This window comes from Cricetulus griseus (genome assembly GCF_003668045.3).
Source record: "Cricetulus griseus strain 17A/GY chromosome 1 unlocalized genomic scaffold, alternate assembly CriGri-PICRH-1.0 chr1_0, whole genome shotgun sequence".
NCBI classification, from domain to species: domain Eukaryota; kingdom Metazoa; phylum Chordata; class Mammalia; order Rodentia; family Cricetidae; genus Cricetulus; species Cricetulus griseus.
Window position 1 is genome coordinate 35558150 of NW_023276806.1, and position 27108 is coordinate 35585257.

Below are 27108 nucleotides of genomic sequence, written 5' to 3' on the forward strand. Positions count from 1 at the left end.
CTGAAGGCATTACCATGCTTATTTATTGGTATTATTGAATATCATGTAGACCTAAGGTAGGATGCCTACAAACTGTTGAGTACAATATTTATTATTTTACTACATATGTAGTACCAATGTCCTTAGCTTTGTCTTATATTTACCTAGAGATGCTTAATGTCTTTTCCACTAAGCAGTTATTTACCCTGTGACACTGATGGGTTTTTTTTTTGTTTTGGTTTTTGGTTTTTGGTTTTTGGTTTTTTTTTTTTTTTTTGAGGTATAAACAAAACCAGCATGACTTTGATTTTTCCTTTCACATGATGTCAGGTTCTTATTGTCAAAATTAGAACATGAGCCTGTTCTCTATTTCCCTAAGTCTAGAACTTAAGGGAAGTACCCCCTTTGGCATCTCAGAGCTGTTACCTGTCACTGTGCTTGCACTTAAAGGCCAGGATTAGGTAAGCACACACACTGCACATGACACAACAGTCATCAGTCTGGTAGCTCTACAGGAGTGGGTAGGACTCAGAAACAGCATGGGTGGACTGCACAGAAGATGGCATATCCTAAATGGCATGCTGCTCAGAGTTTTATACAACTTAAAACAGAATTGATGAATGCAGTAAGTTTTCTTTTAATAATTCACATTGCAGTTGACCTTGAATAACTAAATCATGAATAAGGCTACTGTGTAAGGACTCAGGCATTATGCTGGCCTGCCCCTGTCACCTGGCAGAATGCACTCAGGCAGTACTCTGGTCAGCCCAGGGTTCCATGGTTGCATAGTCTTCTCGAAGGTGCAAAGATCCCCTTTAAAAGAAAGACCCCTGCTCACTTATGCTCTCTTTCCGCTCTCCCTTTCCTGCTCTCGTTCCTGCTGTTTTCCTGGGGCAGTCAGGACTTTTCCTGTCTCCCTCTTCTCTTTTGTCCTCTCTCTGTGTCTCTGTACCTCTTTTCTCTTTCTACCCCTCTCCCCCTTTCCCTTTCTAATAAAACTTCTCACTAAGCTCTGTCTGCCTGGCATGTTTGTCCCTCCGGCTAGGACAACCTCGCCTGCCATGGAATCCACCAAGGCCCCCCAAAAGATTCCCCTCATGCTGTACCCTAACATACTGTACTAACCAAAACACAAAACAAAAACCCACACACAATTTGCAATTTAGATAAATGACATCTGAAAAGCAGTGGAACAGAGACTTCATATACTTGGATCTACTGAGCCATGCCATTCTGTTGTTACAATCCCAAATAATCTATAGAAGAAAAATACCGTTACAATAGGAGAAAATAATCGTATTTCTCTTTACCTGAAAATCACTGATTACCTCAAGACAGTCTAGATTAAGTTGAGATTAGTTGTGTTATATATCAGAATTTAAGTATCTCTACCTCTGCTGCCCATAAGCATTTTAATGTTGATAGGAAATGTTTCAAAGTATTGAATTGTTTGCTTATAACATTTCTCTTATATTGTATGTTACATTTTATCATAAATCAATGTAATTTCAGTGTTTTTAATTTGAAATGAGTTTTCAAGATCACATTTCTAATTACTAGGAATGTGATTTGGGGAGTGGGTGTATAACATATTGTTAGTATGTACAGACCCTGGGTTCAGTCCCTCCACAACCACAACCCTACCATGCAAAATGAAGATATTGGTTCTTAAAGTGACAGGTGTTTCTGGTAGTCACATATGTACAACTCTGGCATCTAGATCCAGGATGAGAGAAACTGAAAATATTCATGGCTACAAAATAGCATTTCTACTGCTGTTTTGTAAACTATAAACCAAATTTGGAAGATCAAACAACAATACAAATATATAGTTTCCCTGTGTTGTTATTTGGCTTTATTTTTTACTTTATTATTTTCAAATTTCAGGTCACATATTGGAGAAGCCAATGACAGGTTATTTCCTTCAGCCAGCCCACAAACACTTAAGCATGTCTACCAGACAAATAAGCAGAAACTGGAAAAAACTGATGGAACCAAGTTTTCTGAGTGGAATATAGAAATCTCTGAAGGAACAGGCTTGCCATTGCACACTGATGACTGTTGTGTGTCAGGGAAGAGAGCCAGCGGTAATGGGACAGTCTCCCCCTCCTCATTGTCTCCACACAGGAGAACTGCTGAGCTAAAGACAGAGACTGGAACCCTCATGTTTTGGCCACAGAAGAACATCACAGAACAGTGTTACTCTGAGAACTCTGTATCTAGAGAGCATACACTTCAGTCAGCCTGCAATGCTGACAGCTGTCAGATGCCAAAACTTCATTGCCACAGTTCACCACCCCCTTTGCCGCCAAAGAAATATTCTACAACCAGCATGCTGCAGTTAGAGAGAGCTGAATTTATACCTGATGTCAGACTTACAGCTAATTCCTCCAGTCTTCCAAAACACAGTTTGAGTGCCGCATCAGGATCAAGCTTAGAAGGGAGTGTGTACATGATCCATGAAAGAGATAAAGAAACTATTCAAGTGAAGCAGTATGCTGCCAACCACTACCCATCCAGTTATGCAACTAATGATTTTCAGGCAAACTCAACAGCAGTAGTTGACGTACCTTGCCAACCAGATCAATACTCTAGTTCTGTGTGCCCAAATGAAGCAATTTCATTAACTACCTATTTTTCAGTTGATAGTTGCATGACTGATACATACAGATTGAAATATCATCAAAGACCAAAGCTTTGTTTTCCAGAGAGCAGCAGCCATTGTAATAATTCACTATCTCAGACTGAGCACGTAGAAGGATCCATTACATAGTGCTCATCTTCGTTCACACATACCTTTAAACAAAGACATAAACCCTGGTAACCATTTTAAGATAAATGAGCTGGCCTTTAAAATACACAAACTAACCAAAACATAATGATATATAAAACAAAACTGGCATTTTGAAAATTATTAACCAGGTTAACCTTACGTATTTTTTGATGATCCATTTACTAAATATTTTAGAAATTTCCTGTGAATGGTCTTGGTATACCTTGAAAAGTAAGAAAGGGAGTATACAATTCATTTGCTGTATATAACAGTTGAGCAAACACCATGTCTCCTGTTACGTGGCAGGTAGATGTGTAAGTATTATACTAACATGTATTAATATGTAGGTTGGTGCATTTTGCTAATTAAGAAATGCAGTTTATCTAGGGAAAGCAGTATTTGCTTTTTGCAGAGCACTTTTGTAGTGGGTAATCAAAATATGGCTATACCCACATGCTTTTGACTTCTGTGATAGTCTAGTACATGTGATCTTTCAAGTGTCTTAAAATAACCATGGATCTGTTATGTTATCATCTGGAAAGCATTTGCCTTAATGATCAATGTTTTTTTTAATTAAAACCTCAAGGTCATATAAAACTTTATTCCTAGACTTTTCAGAATATCTATTTAACATAAATTCACCTTTATAATTTGTACTAAAAATATTTCAGTCACGTGAGTTTAAAGTAAAAATATTGCAGTACATTCTTTATCTTGTTAAATTGTTTTTTAGCTCTGTGTGAAATGTGAAAGGTCTTCCCTTTGATTTGATTTACTTTGGGCTGCTAATGACCAGTGTTACAAATTAACATTGGGCTTTCTTATTGTAACTGAACTGCTGCTTTTATTGCTTAAAGATTGCTAAAGATTGTCAATGCTTAGGTTAAATTTTTGCCTTTGTATAAAGGTTTAATCTTGATGAAATGTTTTTCATTTTTTCTCTTAAACAAATAGTAATAATTTTATCTGCACTACCCACCATGTAGTGAAGTTTATATTGAAAGGAATTTTCATTATTATGTTGAAAGTAACTTAATTGAATTGCATTATTAGTTATGATTTTATTTTGTAACAGACCAATAAACTAATTGGGATTTAGAATAGTTTTATAGAACCTACTCCAGAGAATTGAGGACTACAAAATTAGTTGTCTTTGTCTCTAAATGGGTAAGTTTTGTAATCATTACTTTAAAATTCAGTAAACTGATAAACTCAGTAGCTTCCTGAGTCCCACAAGTTGTTAAAATCCAGAGTGTGTTTGAGAAAAGTTCTTTTAGATGAACTGAAAATTGCTTATAAAAATTTGAATTCGTGGTTATCAATTCTTGACCAAATTTTGCTTTTGTTCTTTTCTAGCCATGATAGAAGGTGGTCATTACTTTGTATTTCTTAAAAACACTTGAATATCAAATTAAAATTGATCCTTAAAGCTTATTTTTAACAGCTTTTAGTATGGAGAGTTTATAAATAATGTAAAGTTTGTAAATTATATTCAAAATGTCAATGTTTATAATTCTTGCTTTTATAACATTGTAAAATACTAGAAAAGAGCTTCAGTTATTTTTAATAGCTTATAAAAGATTTTTAAGTTTAAAAGATTTTTCTATTTGGTCCATATTCCCTGTTGGGAATGTAATGTACTCATTTCTGTGTTTTACAGCAGTTTCATAGATGTATGTACCTTCTCAACTCAGCTGAGTTTGCAAACAGAAATGTTTCTCACTTCACTCAGTTAAAACCCTCTGTATTATGTAATACTGACTGAAGTAAAACTATCCATTTGTTGATTCAACACAGAACAGATTCAGTACACATTGGCCAATTGTACACATTTCTTCTTCTCTGATGCCTATTTTCATCAATGTTTCCATGTTATAAACTTGTAACTTCTTAAATAATGCGATCATGTTTCAAATGGTTATCTCCAGAATATTGTATTTTCATGTGAAATGAATTTCTTCTGGCTCAAAAAAAAAAAAATTGAGACTCAATTTTAAGCTGAACTGTGTTCCCTTCCACACATTACACATTTTATGGGAAACATAAAAAAAATCATGAAATAATAGCCAGGATGTTCCTAAGATTTAAATCCCAGCAATGTCTGAACCATAGCTCCTAGGGAAATTGGCGGCTATTCTATAGAGGGCATGATGTAAATTATCTAGACTATGGACAGTAAACCTATGTAACAACTACACATCTTTCTGGTTTGAAAACAGTCATAAACAATTTGTGATGAGTGTGGCTGTTTTTCAATAAAACTTATCAACATCAAAATCTAGATTGCATATGATTCTCATGTGTCATATTATTTTGTTTTCCAATAACTTCAAATTGTTAAAAAAAAAAAAAAATTAGCCAGGCATAGTGGCCGACACTTTTAATCCTAACTGAGGAGGAAGAGGCAGGTGAATCAATTCTGAGTTCAAGGCAAAGCTAGTTCCAGGCCAGCCCTGTATACAGGACTGCATGGTGAGACCTTGTCTCAGAAAACAAAACGTAAAAGCAAAAGCAAAATTCATTCTTGGCTAAGAAGCCTTACAAAAAATATTTGGCCTGGTACCAGTTCACCCATCAACACTGACCTCCAGTGTATTCTTGTGTTTGTGGCCTGGTACTTGGAGATCTTTACATCTTACAACTGGAGGTAAACATCTCCCTAAAAACTTCTTTCAAGTCTTAAGCTACTTCAAGTGGAACTGTTAGAAGCTATTTCATGTTTAGAAACCAAGTATGAATTTGCAAAGGAACTTACCAGCTTACTCTTTTTTTTTTTTTTTTTTTTTTGCTGTGTTTTCTTTTTTGTTTTTTATTTTATTTTATTAGTTCTAGTTAGGGAACAAGCTTATTTCAAGTCCCTTCTCCCTCTCCCTCCCCTCACCCCCAACCCTCCTCCCCACCCCCAGCCACCCCCCACCCCATCCACCCACCACTCCCCAGGCAGGGTAGGGCCCTCAACGGGGGCTCTGCAAAGTCCACCAAGTCTTCCTATGCTGGTCCTGGGCCCTTCCCCATGTGTCCAGGGCCAGAGTGTATCCCTTCACGTGGGATGGGCTCTCAAAGTCCCTTCTTGCACCAGGGAAAAATACTAATCCACCACCAGAGGCTCCCTGGAGTGCAGAGGCCTCCTTATTGACATCCATGTTCAGGGGTCTGGATCAGTCTTGTACTGGCCTCCCTGACAGCATCTGGGGTCGATGTGCTCTCCCTTGTTCAGGTCAACTGTTCCTGTGGGTTTCTCCAACCTGGTACAGACCCCTTCATTCTTCATTCCTCCCTCTCTTCAACTAAATTCCCGATTGCGGCTCAGTGTATATCTGTGGATGTCTGTCTCTGCTTCCTTCAGCCACTGGGTGAGGGCTCTAGGATGGCATAAAGAGAAGTCATCAATCTCATTTTAGGGGAAGGGCTTTTGGGTAATCCTCTCCACCATTGCCTGGATTGTCAGCTCGTGTCATCCTTGTAGGTCTCTGAAGATCTCCCTGGTTCCAGATCTCTTCTCGGTCCTACAGTGGCTCCCTCTGATATCGTATCTCTCATCCTGCTCTCTTTCCTCTATTCTTCCCCCAACTCAATGTTTCTGCCCCTCCATTTCCTCTCCTCTCCTCCTCTTTTCTTGCTCTTATTGTAGCAGCTCCTTCCCCCCCTACATTCATGCCCCCAATTAGTTCGGGAGTTCATGCCACTTCCATTCCTGGGAACCATTTATCCCTTGGAGTCCTTCATGTTTCTCAGTTTCTTTGGTGAAGAGCATTATAGACTGGTAATCCTTTGCTCTATGTCTGAAATTCATATATCAGTGAGTACATACCATGTTTGTCTTTTTGTGACTGGGTTACCTCACTCAGGATGGTTTCCTCTAGTTCCATCCATTTGCCTGCGAATTTCAAGATTCCATTGCTTTTTTCTGCTGAGTAGTACTCCATTGTATAGATGTACCACATTTTCTCAATCCATTCTTCAGTTGAGGGGCATCTAGGTTGCTTCCAGGTTCTGGCTATTACAAACAATGCTGCTATGAACATGGTTGAACATATGTCCTTGTTGTATGTACATGCCCTATTTGGGTATATACCCAAGAGAGGAATGGCTGGATCTTGAGGTAGACTGATTCCCATTTTTCTGAGCAACCGCCATACTGATTTCCAGAGTGGTCTTACAAGTTCGCACTCCCACCAGCAATGGAGGAGTGTTCCTTTTTCTCCACATCCTCTCCAGCATAGATTGTCATTGGTATTTTTTATTTTAGCCATTCTGACAGGCGTGAGATGGTATCTCAGAGTTGTTTTGAGTTGCGTTTCTCTGATGGCCAATGATTTTGAGCACTTTCTTAAGTGTCTTCCAGCTATTTCAGATTCCTCTGTTGAGAATTCCCTATTTAGTTCTGCACCCCCCTTTTTAATTTCCTTGTTTGGTGTTTTGGTGGCTAGCTTCTTGAGCTCCTTATATATTTTGGAAATCAGTCCTCTGTCAGATGTGGGATCGGTGAAGATCTTTTCCCATTCTGTGGGTGGTCGTTTTGTCCTACTGACTGTTTCCTTTGCCTTGCAGAAGCTTCTCAGTTTCAGGAGGTCCCATTTATTAATTGCAGTCCTCAGTGTCTGTGCTACTGGCGTAATGTTCAGGAAGTGGTCTCCTGTGCCAATTTGTTCAAGGGTAATTCCCACTTTCTCTTCTAGAAGATTCAGTGTGGCTGGATTTATGCTGAGATCTTTGATCCATTTGCACTTAAGTTTTGTGCATGGTGACAGGTATGGATCTATCTGAAATTTTCTGCATGTCCAATTGTACCAGCACCATTTGTTGAAGATGCTATCTTTTTTCCATTGTATAGATTTAGCACCTTTGTCAAAAATAAGGTATCCATAGGTGCGTGGGTCAATATCAGGGTTTTCAATTCGATTCCATTGGTCTATCAGTCTATTTTTGTGCCAATACCAAGCTGTTTTCAGAACTATGGCTCTATAGTAGAGCTTGAAGTCGGGGATGGTGATGCCTCCAGAAGATCCTTTATTGTAAAGAGTTGTTTTGGCTATCCTGGGCTTTTTATTTTTCCATATAAAGTTGAGTATTGTTCTTTCAATGTCTGTGAAAAACTGTGTTGGGATTTTGATGGGGATTGCATTGAATCTGTAGATTGCTTTTGGCAGGATTGCCATTTTTACAACGTTATTTCTACCTATCCAAGAGCATGGGAGATCTTTCCATTTTCTGGTATCTTCTTTAGTCTCTTTCTTTAAAGTCTCAAAGTTCTTATTGTACAGATCTTTCACTTTTTTGGTTAGTGTTACCCCAAGGTATTTTATGTTGCTTGTGGATATTGTGAAAGGTGATGTTTCCCTGATTTCTTTCTCATTGGATTTATCATCTGTATATAGTAGGGCTACTGATTTTTTTGAGTTAATTTTGTATCCTGCTACCTTGCTGAAGGTGTTTATCAGCCGTAGGAGTTCCCTGGTAGAGTTTTTCGGGTCACTAATGTAGACTATCATGTCGTCTGCAAATAGTGAAAGTTTTACTTCATCCTTTCCAATTTGTATCCCTTTGATCCCCTTTTCTTGTCTTATTGCTATAGCCAGAACTTCAAGTACAATATTGAAGAGATATGGAGAGAGTGGACAGCCTTGTCTTGTTCCTGATTTTAGAGGAAACGCTTTGAGTTTCTCTCCATTTAGTTTGATGTTGGCTATTGGTTTGGTGTATATTGCGTTGATCATGTTTAGATATGTTCCTGTTATTCCTGTTCTCTCCAAGATCTTTATCATGAAGGGATGTTGGATTTTGTCAAAGGCTTTTTCAGCATCTAGTGAGATGATCATGTGGTTTTTCTTTTTCAGTTTGTTTATATAGTGGATTACATTGATGGATTTTCGTATGTTGAACCATCCTTGCATCTCTGGGATGAAGCCTACTTGATCATGGTGGATGATTTTTCTGATGTGTTCTTGGATTCGGTTGGCCAATATTTTATTGAGTATTTTAGCATCGATGTTCATGAGGAATATCGGTTTGTAGTTCTCTTTCTTAGTCATATCTTTGTGTGGCTTGGGTATCAAAGTGATTGTAGCCTCGTAGAAAGAATTTGGCAATACCCCATCTGCTTCTATTGTGCGGAACAGTTTGAGGAGTACTGGAATTAGCTCTTGTTTGAATTTCTGGTAGAATTCTGCTGTGAAGCCATCTGGCCCTGGGCTTTTTTTGGTTGGGAGGCTTTTGATTACTGCTTCTATCTCATTAGGGGTTATAGGTCGATTTAAACTGTTTATCTGCTCTTGATTTAATTTTGGTAAGTGATATTTATCCAGAAAGCTGTCCATTTCCTTTAGATTTTCCAATTTTGTGGAATACAGGTTTCAAAGTATGACCTAAAGATTCTCTGGATTTCCTCAGTGTCCGTTGTTATATCCCCCTTTTCGTTTCTGATTTTGTTAATTAGCATGCGCTCTCTCTGCCTTTTGGTTAGTCTGGCCAGAGGTTTGTCTATCTTATTGATCTTCTCAAAGAACCAACTTTTGTTTCATTGATTCTTTGTACTGTTTTCCTAGTTTCTACTTTGTTGATTTCGGCTCTCAGGTTGATTATTTCCTGGTGTCTATTCCTCCTTGGTGTGTTTGCTTCTTTTTGCTCTAAAGCTTTCAGTTGTTCTGTCAATTCTCTAATGTGACTTTCCTCCAGTTTCTTCATGTGAGCACTTAGTGCTATGAACTTCCCTCTTAGCACTGCTTTCAGGGTGTCCCATAAGTTGGGTATGTTGTGTCTGCATTCTCATTAAATTCTAGGAAGTCTTTAATTTCTTTTTTTATTTCTTCCTCAACCCAGGAATGGTGCAATTGGGTGTTATTCATTTTCCACGCAAATGTAGGTTTTCTGCAATTCGTATTGCTGTTGAATTCTAGCTTTAATGCATGGTGGTCTGATAAGATACAGGGGGTTATTTCAATACTTTTGTAACTGTGGAGGTTTGCTTTGCTGCCAACTATGTGGTCAATTTTTGAGAAGGTTCCATGTGGCACTGAGAAGAAGGTATATTCTTTTGTGTTTGGATGGAATGTTCTATAGATATCTGTTAAACCCAGTTGTGTCATAACTTCTGTCAGATCCTTTGTTTCTTTGTTAAGTTTCTGTCTAGTGGTTCTGTCCAATGGTGTAAGGGGGGTGTTGAAGTCTCCTACTATAAGTGTGTGTGGTTTTATGTGTGGTTTGAGCTTTAGTAATGTTTCTTTTACAAATGTGGGTGCTTTCGTATTAGGGGCATAGATGTTCAGGATTGAGACTTCATCTTGATGGACTTTTCCTGTGATGAGTATGAAATGCCCTTCTTCATCTCTTTTGATTGATTTCAGTTTAAAGTCTAATTTGTTAGATATTAGGATTGCTACCCCAGCTTGTTTCTTGAGCCCATTTGATTGGAAATTTTTTTCCCATCCTTTTACTCTGAGGTATCACCTGTCTTTGAGGTTGAGGTGTGTTTCTTGTAAACAGCAGAAGGATGGATTCTGTCTTCGTATCCATTCTGTTAGCCTATATTTTTTTATGGGTAAGTTAAGACCATTGACATTTAGGGATATTAATGTCCATTGTTCGTTGGTTCTTCTTTGTTTTGGATTTATTGTTGGTGGTACCATTGCGTGTCGATTTTGCCCTCCTGTTTCTTTTTGTGTTTGGTAAAATTAGATTATCTATTGCCAGTGTTTTTGTGAGTGTAGTTATGTTTGTTGGGTTGGAGTTTTCCTTCCAGAGCCTTCTGTAGTGCTGGATTTGTGGATATGTATTGTTTAAATCTGTTTTTGTCGTGGAATATCTTGTTTTCTCCATCTATAGTGATTGAAAGTTTTGCTGGATACAGTAGTAGTCTGGGTTGACATCCATGCTCCCTTAGTCCTTGTAGGGTATCTATCCAAGACCTTCTGGCTTTCAGAGTTTCCATTGAGAAGTCTGATTGGTGTGATTCTGATTGGTTTGCCTTTATATGTTACTTGGCCTTTTTCCTTTGCTGCTTTTAATATTTTCTCTTTATTCTACAGAATAAAGAGATTTGGTGTTTTGATTATTATGTGTCGGGGGGATTTCTTTTTGTGGTCCAGTCTGTTTGGTGTCCTGTATGCTTCTTGTACTTTCATAGGCATATCCTTCTGTAGGTTGGGAAAGTTTTCTTCTATGATTTTGTTGAATATGTTTTCTGTACCTTTGAGCTGTATTTCTTCACCTTCTTCTATACCTATTATTCTGAGGTTCGGGCTTTTCACGGTGTCCCATATTTCCTGGATATTTTGTGTTAGGGATTTGTTGGACTTGGTTTTCTTTGGTTGATGAATGTATATCCTCAAGCGAGTCTTCAGTAGCTGAGATTCTCTCTTCCATCTCTTGAATTCTATTGGATATACTTACATCTTTAGTTCCTGATCGTTTATCCAGCCTTTCCATTTCCAGCATGGTCTCATTGTTTTCTTTATTTGGTGTCTATTTCAGCTTTCATGCTTTGGACTGTTTCAAGAGCTTCCTTCACTTGTTTGGATGTTTTTTTCTTGGCTTTCTTTAGATTCTTTAAGAGATTTATTTATTTCTTGGATTTTTTGGTTTGTCTTTTCCTCCAATTCATTTAATTTTTTGTTTGCTTTTTCTTCTATTTCTTTAAGGGATTTTCTTGTTTCCTCTTTAAAGGTCTCTATCATCTTGCTGAGATAATTTTTGAGGTCCATCTCATCTTCATGCTCTGTGTTGGGCTTTTCAGATCTTGCTGGAGTGGAGTCCCTAGATTCTGGTGGTGTCATATTGGTCTTTCTGTTGTTGAGTGAAATCTTGTTCTGTCTTCTCCCCATATCTTCTTTTAGTGGGTGCAGGTGGGGTCTCTCTATCTCCTCTTGTGGCCCAGTGGTGTGTGGGGGCCAGGAATTCAATGTCCACAACTCTGGATGGTCTTGATGCTCCTGGTAGTCTCCTTACTAGTTCCTAGTTCCTCGGTTGGTGGCGGAATGGAAGAGTGGGGTGCTAGCAGATTTGGGGCGCAGGGAGCTCCTCCCTGCCTGGGCGTGTCCAGCCCAAGTCAGCTGGCGCAGGCAGGTGTGGGGAGGGGTGGGGGGGTCGGGATGTATGGTGTTTTGGGCTGGAGTCAGGAGCGGGCAGAGACTCACTCACCTAGTTCCTCAGTCAGTCGGCCACCAGCTTACTCTTTTGCTGTCTTTGATGGGAACAAACTTGGCAGCTTGCCTTTAAATTCCATTTACAAATTTCTAGTAATTTCCAAAGTGTGAGCATCATAGTTTACTAAAAAATTTATCTATAGGAGATTCAGCCTTCATGCTTTTCTTATGTGCCAATTAGTTATATATTACTGTGGCAGAGTTCTTGAAAGAGTGATAGATGATAGATTAGATATAGATGATAGAAATTGAGCAAGAGGAATTGGCTCACACTCAGAAGTCTTTATCTATTCACTGAACTAGAACTTGAGTTCTAGTTCAAACTTTAAGGACAGAGAAGCAGGGAGACTGGCCAGAGTCTGAAAGCCTGAGAACTAAGAACTAGAAGTGCTTGACAGGCTGATAAACCTGGGTGATAGGGGGAAAAACATGAAGTCAAGAATAGAGAGTTCAAATACAGCTGTACAGCTACAATGGGTGACAGTCAAGAGAAAGCCTTTTAAAAGGCTAAGGGGAGGCATTAAGGCAGAGGTTCAGTGTCACAGTACTCAACACTCAGAGCAGTCACAGCTGGGGCCTATGATGACTAACTCCAAGGTAAGAACAGTCCTGCTATGCTGAAGATCCTAGTGTCATATTTTGAAGCTCAGCACAACCTTCACTCATCCCAGGATGGCATCCACACAAAAGTCACAGGCAAAGAGGACTTGCCTTCTCTTTTCATTCGGGTTATAAAAGGACTGGATGGTCTCATATCAGGGAAAGTATCTTTACTATTTCCCCAGCATATTAGTTTATCTTTCAGAAATAGAGACATACCGAGGAATAATGTTTTACCATCTGTTGTGGCCCCCTTAGCCCAAAGTGACCCGCAAATTAACCAAATTTTAAGATCTCCAAACTGTAAATTTTCTGAGTATCTGATAGCAGTAGTAGGCTGGCTCAAGGCTCAGGAATAAAGTGCACCTGTGACCTAACAGTAAGTCTCCCCAGCACTATTTAACCTCCCTCCTTTAACACAACAGAATCTGACACAGGGGAACTAAATTCAGTTCAGACAGAACTAAACATTTATTAGAGAAAGTTAGTTTGTGGTACAAATCGGGTCACACAGTCTGGTAAACTCAGTGCCATTCTGTGTTCTAATACAGATGCTTCTATTACAAAAAGTTATCCAGGCAAATGCAACAATATCTTGAAGACTAACAGTTAACAGTTTACCAAATATTATGACTTAATTATAGATAGAAGCGCACCCCACCCCCCAAATATCTTAGGCAGTTTTCATACACTGAATAGCACTGTAACCAATTTCTAATTACCCAAGTCTTAGGACAAAAAGGAACAGTTTCCAAAGTACTTACAGTGGCTACTTTGGGACTATGGCCTTTCTGAATAAATGCTACCTACCTAACCATAGACAATAAGCATTTTAAAATAGCATATTTTTAAAACAACAATATTCAAGAAAGTAAGCTTCACAGAGGAATTTTTTGTTGTTGTTGTGGCTGACCACTGTGTCTAAAATGATGCCTGGTTAATAGGGAGGGGCCTGGTTGCTGTAGGATGAGTAAATTCCACATGAATTTCCCTTAAGTACTTAAGTTATAGGCATTATTAAAAATATATATTATATATGTATCATTTAGCTACAATCATTAATTCAAGCATTAAAAACAGGCTTGGAACAAGGTTAGAGGTCTGAAATTCAGCTGCTGGAAATCCTCTTCATTCAGTAAGTCTGTATTCAGGATTCACTCCAGAAAAGCACATTCTTGATGTCTCGGCAAAGCAGTCTGTAAAAACCAAAAACTGATTAACATTTCTTTCGTCTGCTCATTTTGACATTTAATGCCAAACTGCCTGCTAAATATATGCCCATCCCCACATAATTTACATGGGTAAGAAAAAACAAAAGGCCTAGCTCATGAAGTCTTTCTGGATTTTCTATCCAGAGGTGACAGTAAGAACAAGTAAATAAATAAATTGCTGTTCTTGAAATGTCTATCTCTACCAAAATAGTTGAATAAGTTATCAGAGAGAGAGAGAGAAAGAGAGAGAGAGAGAGAGAGAGAGAGAGAGAGAGAGAGAGAGAGGTGAGAGAGAGAAGTTTGATACTCCTTTGACAGATGTAGGAATAGGGATACTTCGGAAGATAATCAACATATCCGCATAAATTTTATGACAAGGTTGGGACATGTTACGTTTTACATGGCCTGCTTTTGGCCAAACACACATACGTACACAATACCCAAATCACACCTAATCTGTCACAACCTACTAATTTACTATAGATCCTAATAACAGATAAAAGTTTCTAGAAGTTAACTTCAGTTCCTTCGCGGTGGTTCAGGAACTCAAGACTGCAAGGGTGCAAAGGGAGACAGACCACTGTCGCTTTCTCCCAGCTGCACCGCCCGGCTCGGCCTCCCCGGGAAGACTGGAGCAGTCCCCAGTTTCTAGGCACTTCAACTCTGCCCTCGATCTGGATATTCACCAGGGCAAGAGGTACACGAAGATGAACAACACCAGGTCGAACAGGAGGAAGAGCCAGAGATCCAGCCAGTAGGAGTGTTTCGGGAGCCCGTTCGTCCCGCACTGAGGCCGCTCCTCTCGGTTCTGCTCCCTCCCGCCAGCTCCGGACGGGCCTCCCCGCTCGCGGACGCCGTCGGTCCCACTGGCCGCCGGGTTCGCCTCCATCTCCTCGCGCTGCAGCTCGGCGCACCTAACAGCCGCGCGGCCCCGCACTTCCGCTATGGCGAACCCGAGAGCACTGAGTCTCAATCCCCGCCGCCCAGCAGCCTAGCAACCAACTCCGGCCGGCCACGCCTACCCCGCGGGTGCTCCGCCCCGCCTCCCGGGCGGCGCGCAGGCGCCCTGCCCCGCCTCGCCCACCGCGCGCAGGCGCCCCAACCTTCTAGGAACCCGCGCGCGCCGCCTGGTTCCGCTTCCCCGGGAACGCGCGCGAACCGCCGAGGCCCGCTGCGAAACCTCGCGCAGGCGCCCTGTTCCGCCTCCGCAAGCTCGCGCAGGCGCTCTGTGCCCCGCGCCCCCTCCGCTTCCTGGTTGGGCCTCAGGGAACTCGTGAGGCGAAGGTGCGATGTCTCACGTAGCCTGCCCTGCCAGGCACAGTGGCGAACAGGTTTTCCCGGTTTCTAGAAAGCGAGTCGTCACAACCCTTTTTCTCTGAACTTCAGGAACTGCAATCGAATGGTTGCAGCCGTGCCCACGCACGAAATTCGTAGTCTGTGATAAGCATGAGCATGCCTGGGGATTTTTTTTTTTTAATGGGTCGTGAGATTCTCCAGTGTGAACTTTGTAAATAACAACATGGTGTGGCAATGTCAAAAGGCTGGACAGCAGCCCCGGTAGCATAATCTCTCCAATACCTGCAAGCCTTCTTCTTATGTATTAGGAAGGGTTGCGTGGGTGGTTTCGTACTGTTAGACCCCCGAAAACTCAAGTATCCAGGGTCTCAGGCCAGGTTCGCGGTCACCCCAATCACCAGGCGGATTCGAGAGCTTGCTGCAAATTGCACGAGGCTTTATTGTAATTTAACGAACTAACCCCATATTAGCTCGGGTCTTTCACCCACCCGCCATGGCAGACGGCTAGAAAAAGACGGCTCCTTGGGTCTCCCAAAAGATCTTATAGGGCAGCGTAAGGGGAGTGTCTAGGGGTACGCACAGGCTCACGATTGGTGTGCCTCCAGGCTTGGAGGGCTTGCCCTGTGTTGATTGGTCAACTGGTTGTTATGGCTCATAGGCCCTCCCAGGGTGGTTGCTATGCTCTGCATGTCATTGCTGTGCACTTGTCCATAAAGAACACCCAGAGTCGTAAAGCATAGCACCACCAGCTAACTTCTGATTGGTTCCTTGCCACGAGGCAGGCACCTAACCTCTAGTGACTAGGTCAAGGTCATAGAAGCACTTGTTCGGCTGTTATGGCTGCCGAAAGGGAAGCTGGTTCCTTTAGTATGGCAGCATAAGGGGAATGTCTAAGGGTACACACAGGCTCAGGATTGGTGTGCCTCCAGGCTTGGAGGGTTTGCCCTGTGTTGATTGGTCAATTGGTTGTTATGGCCCATAGGCCCTCCCAGGGTGGTTGCTATGCTCTGCATGTCATTGCTGTGCACTTGTCCATAAAGCACACCCAGGGTCGTAAAGCATAGCGCCACCAGCTAACTTCCGATTGGTTCCTTGTCACAAGACAGGCATCTGACCTCTAAGTGACTAAGGTTCCTTGTCACGAGACAGGCATCTGACCTCTACGTGACCAAGGCAGGTTTATGGCAAGCACGTGTTCGGCTGTTATGGCTGCCAAAAGGAAGCTGGTTCCTTCAGTACAGTCCTGGGCTTGTTGCTCTTAATCTTTGAAACAATGGGTGGAGATCATAATTACAACCATGGATTTTCAAAAGGATCGGAGAAGGTAAAGCGTGAGAATTACGTATGTATTTCATTTAATAATCCTCTGACCTCTGTCAGAGCATCCTGAGACTAATGGATAAAAACCCATTGGCGTCTAGTCACTGAGCCACCCACTGGGCTCCAACTAAAAGCACAGGTAACATCTTGGGCATACAGAAAAGCTGCCCCCAAATCGCTTCTGCCTCTCTGCTGTACCCACCAATGTATTTTAAACTTGCCTTAAATTTTTGACTTTCTTTGTTCTGTAGAATGGTAAGACTTCATGAAACTGCTTCCACATTGGAAAATGGAATTGGAGGTGACCTACATCTTGTATTCCCAGGCTATGGCCACTCTTAAGTGGCTCTAGGATAAACAGTTTTCCTTTAAGGAGAGAGCTGTGCTTTTGCATGGACAATACAAAGGTTGGGCAAGGCCCTAGAAAGAATGCTAATGGAAAATGACTGAGTCATATGCCAGGCTATTAAATTTCAGGCATTCTTATCCATTGCTGTACTACAACTACTGAGTTTTGGGTTTGTTTTTTTTTTTTTTTTAAATATAGACCTATGAGTAGGTTCTGTTACTGGAGATGTAGCCATAGAGTATTCTCACATGTACTACCATTAAATCTTAAAACCCAAAGCTGGGATCATTTTATAGATATAGAAAATTGGGCAAAAAAAATCATTTAAGGTTACTAAAGTAACCATAAAGTGAACTCTAAATTCAGTATCCTAATGCTATTATTATACACTTAGCTAATTGGACTTCAGTTTACCACTAGGTCAGACAAAGATACAGCTGTAAAGAAAAATACTGTATCCTTTGCCTTGTAGATTGTGAAAATGAGGGCCATTACCTGAGGATTAATCAGATTGCCCTGTAGATTGATTATCTGCTGTTAGTGGGTTAGAAAATCCCTGGGTTTAAATGATATTGAGTATTTACAGAAATTAAGAAAAATAAGTAAGCTGCTGATTCATCCAGAGGTAGATTATACATATGACTGGCAAGGTAAGTTCCTAGTTACTGTAATCGGACTGGTAAAACTTGAATTTATTAAGATGGAAATAGCCTGACAAAAGACAAAAAAAAAATCTGAAATGTTTCCAAGTTTCCAAGCCTCCTTGCCACTGAGTTGAGTTATAGCCATATTGAGGTGTTGTTTCTCTGGAGATAGTAATTAATGCAAATAGAGACATTTATATTAAATCCAATTGCAGGATCCTTCTCTTCTTCAGAATTAACTATGTTGATTTCTGATTACTCCTCATGATAGAAATGAACATAGAGTATGTTGAAGAAGGAATTTGCTATGCCCATTGGTTAAAAGTTTTATTTAAAAACCAAAAAAGTAGGAATGGCAATATGGCTTAAATAGTAAAGGCATTGGATATGCCAAGTTTGATGACTTTTAGTCTTCAGGACTCATGTGGTGGGTGGAGAGAAGAGACTCCTACATGTTCCCCACCCCACCCCCAGTGCATGTGAGCAAGCACACACAGATAGTAATAATAGTAAACAAACAACAACACTCTTGCAAAGTACTTGTGATCACTACCATGAAGGTGGAGTCTATAGCGTAAGTGTCTAGGATCTGGTGTAGTCTCTGACTGAATTCAGCAGGCCATAGAGTGCGTGTGATATCTACCCTAAGGATGGGCTCTGTTGACTGAGAAACAAAGCTAAAGGTCTGGAATAGACATTCTGGGGGATTTGGGTGGGGCCTGGCCCTGCAGATAGCAAAGGTCACCAGGTTATTACAATATCCGTCCCCAGCCTTCTGGATGGAAAACAGGTATACATCTCCTCCACTGGGGAGACAACCCTATGTGATTTACATTTCTGGTTTCTCCAGTGCTTACGGTGAACCCTCTACAAGGGGGGAAAGGATGGGGAGGGGGAGAGGGAGAGAGAAGACTGGGCCTTGCTGGGCTTTGGAAACTCAAAGCACACACACACACACACACACACACACACACACACACACACACACACACACACACACCACACCATCACCAGTGACACACTTCTTCCCACAAAGCCATAATTCCTAATCCTATTCAAATAGTACCATTCCCTAGTAGCAAAATATTCAAATCTATTACCCATGGAGTCCATTCTTACTCAGATCACCACAGTACCTGTGCCAACAGTAATCTCATTGATTGGCACAACTGTTCATGTTCTGGCACCTCTTTCAATTATTTCATTATCTCATGTATTGGGGATAGTTTTCTTGGTCTGAGAGCAAGCATCATAATCATCATACTTAAACTGTAGCTTCTTACTAGGAAGCAGCTCCCATCTCTATACCCAGTTGTCAGCCCAGCACCACCCTCCTCAGCCAACCTAGTCAGATGCCTTTTCCCCAGGGTCTCTTCAATTCAGTGCATCCCATTCATTTAAACTGCAGTGATTCCCACTTCCTGTCTAAATCCTACCCATCCTTTGGGATCCAGTTTAAGTGCTTCGTAGTTTCCCTCGCTGCAATTCACACTGATCTCACCTAACATGCCGTTTGCAGAGTCTTCCCATTAACTCATCTATAGGTGCTCCATATGTCATGCTTCTTCTTGGAAAGAAGATACTAAAGTGAAGGATTTGCATAGATGTCTTTCCTCCCTTTACCTTTTTAAAATCTCCTTTTGAATTCTATAGCAACCACTTGTTGTTGTGAAAACATATTAGATAAATCTTTGTTTTTGCAGATTTCTCTATATCCAACTCAAACTGAAAATTTCTTAATATTTTTGTCTGACGCATTGGTTTGATTTTTGCCAGTTTATTTTTTCTTTCTTTTTATTTTGTTGTTTGATTGCTTGGTTGTGCATGTTTATTGTCGGTTCCTTTTTAAAAAAAAAAATAGATTCTTGCAATGTACTTAGGCTGGCCTCGAATTTCCCTATCCTCTTTAGACAGGAACATGAGTTCAGACTCTCATGACTATGTGTGTTAAACCTGGGAGCCAACAATGGAGAAAGGTCATCCATTGTACTGCCCTGCCCGAAGGTATAAGCCCCAGCCAACAAACAGAAAAACCAGCCACCTACAACAGCCAAAGAAAGGCCCATGACTTTCTGGAAAAGCTTCCCTTCTATTTTGTAAAGAGCCCTAGGACTGGGTGAAAGGTTCAGGCATTATGCTGGCCTGCCTCTGTTACCTGTCAGAATCCACTCAAGCAGTACCGGGTAAGCCCAGGGTTCCATGAGAACTGTCTGCACACAGGTGCAAAGGACCCCTGCCCATTTTCGCTCTCTCTCTCTCTCTGCTCTTCTCTTTTCCTACCTATGCTCTCTCTCTATGGTGACTGGCCATGGCAATCAGCCATTAGCTCTGTTTCTCTTCTTTCTTAGTCTCTCTATTCTGCTGGGCCTATAATATACTGGTTAATATGTCTAATAGTCTCATGTCTCATCTTGTGCTCTTCATCTCTAATTTAAACAAAAGAATAACACTGGGAGGCACAAGATGGCTCTTAAGATATATGCTTCCTAGAGTCTACTCCTATCCTTTAGAGTGGATACTGTGTTTTTTTTTTTTTTATCTACGTTTTCCACTATTACTACTACTACTGCAAAAGAACATTCATTCATTCATTCATTCATTCATTCATTCATGTGTAGCAGTGGTACATGCCACACCACGTATGTGGAGGTAACAGACAACTTTGTAGATCAATTATTTCCTTCCACTGTGTGCAGATTCAAGAGCTCTTACTTGGATTGTCATGTTTGCAAGGCATGCACCATTCCTGGCTAAACTGTCTCACCAGCCCTACTCCATGTCTTGTTCTATTCTTTATTCACAAGCCACAGAACCTGAATATTGAAGGGACACTAGCCACCTAAACATGTGGCTCTGGCAGGCCTTACTCTTCTCTCCCATTTCCTCTGCCTTGCTAAAAATCCATTAGGTTACATTCCTAAAGCTAGCCACCAAGATTTATTCCTTTGTTTGGTCATATCCACCTGAGGATGACTATTGAAGTCCAATAATCAAAAAACCCCTTTGGCTCACCTAATTAACATGTCCAATTAAAATTAAACACCTCATCCTAACACAGGGTTTCCCCTTTTACCTTTCTTTGTAAATGGCCATTTGCTTATGGGCCACATCTGTCTCCCCTCTATCCAGAGACAGTCCTTTGTTCCTCCAGGACAAATATCCCTCCCCCTTTACCTTACCCCTTCCTCTCCTCCCCCATGCCCTAGCTCCTTTACCACAGCATCCTAACCCATTCTAACACAGACATCTCTTTTTCTCTTCTTAAGAATGACACCGGCAAGGTCATTTGCTGCTGTTTTCTGTCTGAGTGACAAAGCAGCCAGTTTAACCTTCTTCCCTGCTTAATGAAGAATCTCTCTGAGAAAACAGGTGTTTGGGTGTGGTTTGTGCCTACCCTTGGGGCCAGGAGGAAGCCCCACTGTTTGGGAGTCCCTATCAGATATCACATCACAGAACACGCTCAAGACCTTTTCCAGTAACATTCCTGCCTTACCCTTCTGGGCGCTAGGAATGCAGACATGCCTGGTTTGCATCCATCCAGTTTATGTCAGTTGTCTTCCCTTTTAGATATGGACTGCTCTTCAGTGGGGGAGATGGTAGATTTACCATTTTGGCACCATCTACAGTTCCTCAAACAGTGCCTCGAAAAATGGAAGATATTTAATATTTAATTTAATTTTTACCCAATTATATTTTGTTATATCCTGCTATGCCTAAAATAATCCTGCCCAAACATACTTTTTACAATCTCTTTTAAAACATTATAGTATAATAATACCGCAGGGTCTGATGCAACTGATCTGTCATTCTTAGTGGGGATACTTTCTGAGGTTTACCCAAGTACTATCAATTAATATATACTAATTCAATCCTCACAGGGACCCTTTTGGATAATTCTAAGAATCAAAACTGGAGTCCAGATTTTTCAGCAAGTGTTTACCACTGGTTTACATCCCTAGCCCTTAATTATTTCCCTCCTTTGACTTTTGTAAATACTTTCTACTTAATAGTATGTCAAGAAATGTCTACAAAGCCATAACAGAGAGAGGCAATAGTCATGCAGCTAATTAGTAAAGCTGATTGAGCACATCAAAAAGAACAATGGAGCTTTAGACAGTCACAAAGCTATGAGGTTCTGCATAATAGCTGTGTATTTGCACTACTGAGAAGAATGGGCTGTGAAGGAGTTACATAATTTCTTTCCTCTCTCTGCTTCCAAATATACACCATATAGATTTCTACCATAAGAACTAAGTTTTGTCTATATTTAGAGATCCACACGAGATTATATTTCAAAATAAAGAAGATGTCTTCCTAATTTTTAAAGTATAGAAACAATTACAGTACAGCAATGTTTAACTGATAGGCACAGATGAAAAAGATATTTAAAATTCACAAGGTGAATTCTCATGATGCAAATCAGCTAAAAACTCAACTCATTGTTTTATGAGGGATTTTGGAGATCTAGTCACTATGGACAGATATCGGAAGATGATTCAATATGTGACACATCCTATCCCGTAAGATTATACAGTGGTCTTTGACAAATAAGGCCTGTCTGAAGATCAGAGGGTGGAACTCGCCATTAGCTAACCAGAGAGGTCTGGAAGTCTGTACAGACAGACAGGAAGTGAGATGGCTGGGCACAGACAGGAAGTGAGATGGCTGGGCACAGACAGGAAGTGAGATGGCTAGGAGGAGAGAGGATATAAGTGGGAAAAAACAGGAACTTGCTCTTTTGTCTGTTGAGACACCAAGGAGGTAAAAGGTGGCTTTGGCTTGCTCTTTCTTCTCTTTGATCTGTCAGCATTTTCCTCTATATCTGACTCTGGATTTTTATTATTTAGACCAATTAAGAACTCCTTCTACAAAAATGATGTGGGATAATGTTCTTGTTCACTGTATAGATTTGTCACTCATATTGGTTTAATAAAATGCTAATTGGCCAGTAGCCAGGCAGGAAATATAGGCAGGGCTACCAGACTAGGTGAATTCTGGGAAGAGGAAAGGCAAAGACATAAGTTGCCATCCAGATGAAGAGGAAGCAAGATGAGAATGCTGTTCAGAGAAAAGGTACCAAGCCACATGGCTAAACATAGGTAAGAATTATGGGTTAATTTAAGTTGTATGAGTTTGTTAGTAATAAGCCTGAGCAATAGGCCAGTCAGTTTCTAATATAAGCCTCTGTGTGTTTATTTGGGACTGAACAGCTGCAGGACAGGCCAGGACAGAAACTTCTGTCTACAAGTCTTCTAATATCAGACAAAGCATTGGCCTGATTTAGAGACAGAAAATGGATGCCAAGATGATATAAAATATTGACCAGAACTGCACTTCTAGTAAATATGAGAAATGTCAATGTACTTATAGCAGTCATATCTGGAAAATAGGATCACTAATGATTTGCTTCTTTGAACTTATCCATATATTCTCAATTTTCTTAATAAAAATTCATTGACTAGAAGTTAGTTTTCTTTTTTTAAAGAAGTTAGAAAACATGCAAAAGGTATTTAAAACCAAACTAGTTTAGTGTTTCTCATATCAGATTTACTGGCACTTGAGAGTAGAGATTGCTCAAGGGTGTATCTTACAGAACAGTCTGTGTGGACTTGAGAAGCATGTGCACTCAGCTGTTGTTATGTGAAGACTTTCCCACGGTTCTGTTGGCCCCTTTCCTGTAGCATGGGTTCAGATGCAGTTTTTTTCCTCTCTTGCTTTTCTGACTAAATTTCTATCCAGTAAAAGTTGTACATCACAGTTCTAGGAAGTTTTGCCTAAGTTCTCTCTTTAGTTCTGTTATTTAATACACATTTTCAGAATTCTGAGAAAGTTACCTAAGATTTTCTGCTTGTGCTTATGGCCCAATGTTTCTGGGGGCCTTGCGATGCTATTTCACTGTTTGGAAATGGCACCTAGGGTGACTTTCTGACACTTGGCTAGACCAGGAGGCATAAACCTGCTCGAATATCCCAGGCTAGCTGCTGACTTTCTCTGTAACCAAGGATGACCTTTGAATTTCTAATCTTCCTGCCTCCACCTCCTAAGATCTGCAAATTACAAGTCTGTCCCTCCCCCTGACTTTATGCAAGTTTTAAGGACTCTCTTCAATAGTTTCCTGTCTAGAGTGTTTATTTCTTTTGGGGGTGGGGGTTGTCACAGAAGCCTTTAGTGTCTTTCATTCTCAATTATGAGTCTGCAGTCATCAATATCCCTGCAAAAGAAGCTTCCTTGCCTGTAACAGCCATCAGTAGCACGGATTTACAGCTGCAGCACAGACCATGAACATCCTCCGTGGCCCTGGCCACAGCATGGGTCACAAACATCAATATAGTTTCCAGCAGCAACAGGGCCCACAGACATTATCATGGTCTCTGGTGGCACTTCAGGCCACAGATGCAAGCATAGCTCCCAGCTGCACCATATACCATGGACACCAACATGGCCTCTGGAGGCAGCAAGGATCACGTGGAGATCCACATGACCTCTGGCTGGTGACAACATAGACCTTGGAAGTCTTTCAAGGAGGCCCAATCCAGAACATGAACATTCTCCATTTCAGACATCCTGCCCTTGCTCAGAGCTGGGGCAATCAGGTGCCTGGGCAGCACATTTAGGGGACAGAGCCATATGAGCTCCAGGCTACTGCACACCACCGTGTCTGCCCTATTTAGCAATGTCATGCTCCCCTGTTCACCACAGACTGGCTCCCATGCCTGTTGCCGCTGCCACTTCACCTCTACGGCCACCTCTCTCTCCCATGGGCACATTCGCCATTATCCTCACCTCAACTCACCATTACACATTTCTGCATCAGACTGACATTGCAAACTGCTGTATGTCACACAGTATATACCTTTCTTGCCCAAACAACCCTGCATGCAAATCCTTACTGCAAGGAGTCATTTGTCGGGTTGTTGCTGGTATTTGATCACACTGCATTAGGATGTCTCTGCTTTACCTCACTTGCCTATCAGAAGGCATCTTCTGATTGGTTTAATAAAGAGCTGAATGGCCAATAGCTAGGCAGGAGAGGATAGGTAGGATGTCTGGGCAGAGAGAGGAACTCTGGGAAGAATCTGAGGCACATGGGATTCACCAGTGAGACTTGGAGGAAATGGGATGTACAATATTGATAAGAGGTAATGAGCCACATGGCAGAATATTGATTAATACAAATGGGTTAACTTAGGTTTTAAAAGCTAGTTGAGAACAAGCCTAAGATAAGTCTAAGTTTTCATAATTGATAAAATTCTCCGTGTCATTTTTCAGGAGCTGGTCGTTCAAAGAAAGACCTGCTACATCTGGTTCAAGGTTTCCGGTATCTGAAGCACCAGAAACAGTGTTGCTGAGACTCTTCTAGGATATGCTGCTATTGCCCAGAGTCAGAGAGATGTTGTGCTGATCCTGTGGCTGGGCGGGGCGTCCTGCGGCAGGATCCTTGGGAGCTCCAGGCCATTACATACCTCTCCTCCCACGCACCAGCCATCCCAGCAGCTAACCTGTATGACCATCTTGGGCATCTCCACTGCCCACGCAGGGCAAACAGCACAAGCAGCAGGAGCACTGGCTCCATGCTCCAGGGCAGGCCAGCTGTCCCAAACCTCCTGGCAGATCCAGGCCCCGCCCTAGCAAAGACCTGTCCCCAGAGCTGCTCTCCCATACTGAGCCCATACCTTTCTTTTCCAGCTCCACTCTGCCGTCTTTTGTCCCACAAGACCTGCCCGCCCCTTTCCTTCGAGAGATACTGAGTGCTCTGCAGACTCCTCCTCTGACCCCTCATCTCCATCTGTGTCTCTCAGGCTTCTCAGAGCTGCCATGCAGTCCCGAGGGTGCTGGCAGCCCCCACCATCCTGAAGGCTTATCAAGACTTACATAGCCTTCAACAGCCTTCCCTGTTCAGGATCCATTCGTACTGATGTTTGTGACTTAATGGAATCCCTTCATGTCTCAAAAGGTAAAGTTTTCAGAGACTGAAACAATTAGAATGGGAAAGCTTGCGAGTCGTGGGGTCTTGGGAGGTAGAGGACAGTAAGATCTTCTTCCCCTCCCCATCCCCATGCTCCAATTTAGATCTCCCTACATAGTTAGAAACACGAGAGCAGGAGGCTGAGGTGGCATGGCTGGACCTCAGGAAAGCATCTACATGTTTGGGGATCTGATTGAAGACGCTAAGGTGCTGCTGCAGTTACCACCTGTGCCAGTTCCGAAAATGCCTCTCTTTTACTGTCTAAAAGAGTTAGTGGACCAGAGGAGTTTAAGTTCTCTTGGCCTGGATTAAGAAGGAGCTAGTAAACCTTGACCCAAGCACACAGAATGGAGTTAAGAGTGTATAGACTGCTAGGTTTCCAGGAGGATTTCGTGTGAAAAAAATACTCATATATTAGAGTGTGGTGACTCATGCCCGCAATCCCAACAACAGAGGTAGCTAAAGTATGGGTTGCTGTGGGTTTGAGGCAAGCCTGGCTAGTGAGTTCTATGCTAGTGTAAGTCACAAAGTGAGATCTTGTCTCCACTGCCTTTAACAATCTGCACATTTAGGGTAGTCTTGGAATTCAGAAGAAAAACAACAGACTTCCTTCTTATACAGTGTGGATGGGTGGGCAGGCAGGACTGTGTTCACCTAAGTTGGAGCACTGCATCTCTGTTTTTAAGGTTGGAAAGATGTTTCTTGGCCTTAAAAAAACATGAGAGACAGACAATGACACACAGAAAATGGACACTAAATGAATTATAAACTCATAATTTATAGTTTATAAATTATAAACTCATAATATATAATTATAAAAAATAATATAGGTTTCTGATTTAACAATGAGCAGAGCCATAAATTGCTTCAGCAGCCTTCAGCTTGTCTGTGCTTTACCATTACCAGGTAAACAGTAGTTATTGTAACAACTTTCTTTTCAGAAGTGACTCTTCCCTCGGGATAAAGGGTCCGCCCTAGAAGACTAATTAGGTTCAATTGCTGTGATGAAGACCATGACCAAAAGCAACTTGGACAGGGAAAAATGTGTTTGCCTTTCATATACTGGGCCATTGAGAGAAACCAAGACAAAAGCCTAGAGACAGGAACTGAAGGAGAAGCTGCTTAATGGCTAACTCCCCATGGCTTGTTCAGACTGTTTTCTTGGATCACCCAGGGCAACCTGCTCAAGGATGGTGTCATCTACAGTAAGCTGGACCTTCCCACATCAGTCATCAGTCAAGAAAATGCCTCCATAGACATACACCGGGCCTGTGCATATTGTCATAACCATGACAGCTGTCCTGTTGTGTCAGGAGAACATAGTTCCTTTGTATTTACTTATTGACTACCTCTTACTCTCCCAGACTTCCCTCCCCCTCTTCAGCAATGATCCATGCACCTTGGGAAGAGAGGGTACAGCATGGATGTTTCATTTAGGGGTGAACATTCCACAGGCCCTAGTTCTCTGCACTTTGGCCAGTATGTTGGTCTCTGACTGCTGTAAATTTTTCTGAAGAGGGTTGAGAGATACATTAATCTGTGTCTCCTGTCATGTGGGCAGTAGAGCTGTTTGTTTCTGAGACAAGGTTAGAGAGGTGAAATGGTACCAAATAGATGACATTTGAACAATAATCAAAAAGAAGGAAGGGAATGAACTATTCTCAGCCTGCTCTGTATGATTCCAGTTAGTGGGTTATGTTAGTAAGAAGAGTCATGGGCTCGTGACAATTGTGAAACTATCCTAGTGTTACACTGAGTGAGGTTCTAGGTTCTGTAAAATATGAATATCTTGACTAATACTGTCTATGCAGGGCCAGGGATGTAGATGTA

At 41.4% G+C, this 27108-nt stretch overlaps 2 protein-coding genes and 1 long non-coding RNA gene across 5 annotated transcripts in view; 2 read left to right on the plus strand and 1 right to left on the minus strand.

The window, feature by feature from the left end:
- Window positions 1-5033, plus strand: part of Usp53 (ubiquitin specific peptidase 53) — a 57930-nt gene extending 52897 nt beyond the window's left edge. For all 3 annotated transcript variants that reach the window (XM_027395649.2, XM_027395652.2, XM_027395653.2), the window contains one exon: window positions 1867-5033. In XM_027395649.2, the coding sequence (XP_027251450.1) occupies window positions 1867-2752 (886 nt within the window). In that variant the 3' untranslated portion in view covers window positions 2753-5033. The remainder of the gene's footprint in view (window positions 1-1866) is intronic.
- Window positions 5034-12935: 7902 nt separating this feature from the next.
- C1H4orf3 (chromosome 1 C4orf3 homolog) lies at window positions 12936-14725 on the minus strand. The gene is made up of 2 exons (XM_027395648.2): window positions 14390-14725; window positions 12936-13688 (listed from the first exon to the last, which is right to left on the minus strand). Coding segments are annotated over exons 1-2 (204 nt in total). The 5' UTR covers window positions 14593-14725; the 3' UTR covers window positions 12936-13687.
- A 1536-nt stretch (window positions 14726-16261) lies between these two features.
- Window positions 16262-27108, plus strand: part of LOC113830783 — an 11107-nt gene continuing 260 nt past the window's right edge. Inside the window, exons 1-3 of the long non-coding RNA XR_003481243.1 lie at window positions 16262-16458; window positions 24582-25266; window positions 26220-27108. The exon at window positions 26220-27108 is cut by the window's right edge and continues 260 nt beyond it. This is a non-coding gene — a long non-coding RNA (uncharacterized LOC113830783). The remainder of the gene's footprint in view (window positions 16459-24581; window positions 25267-26219) is intronic.

Coding starts and splice junctions, on each gene's coding strand:
- C1H4orf3 (XM_027395648.2), bottom strand. CDS start 14,592: ATGGAGGCGAACCCGGCGGCCAGTGGGACCGACGGCGTCCGCGAGCGG.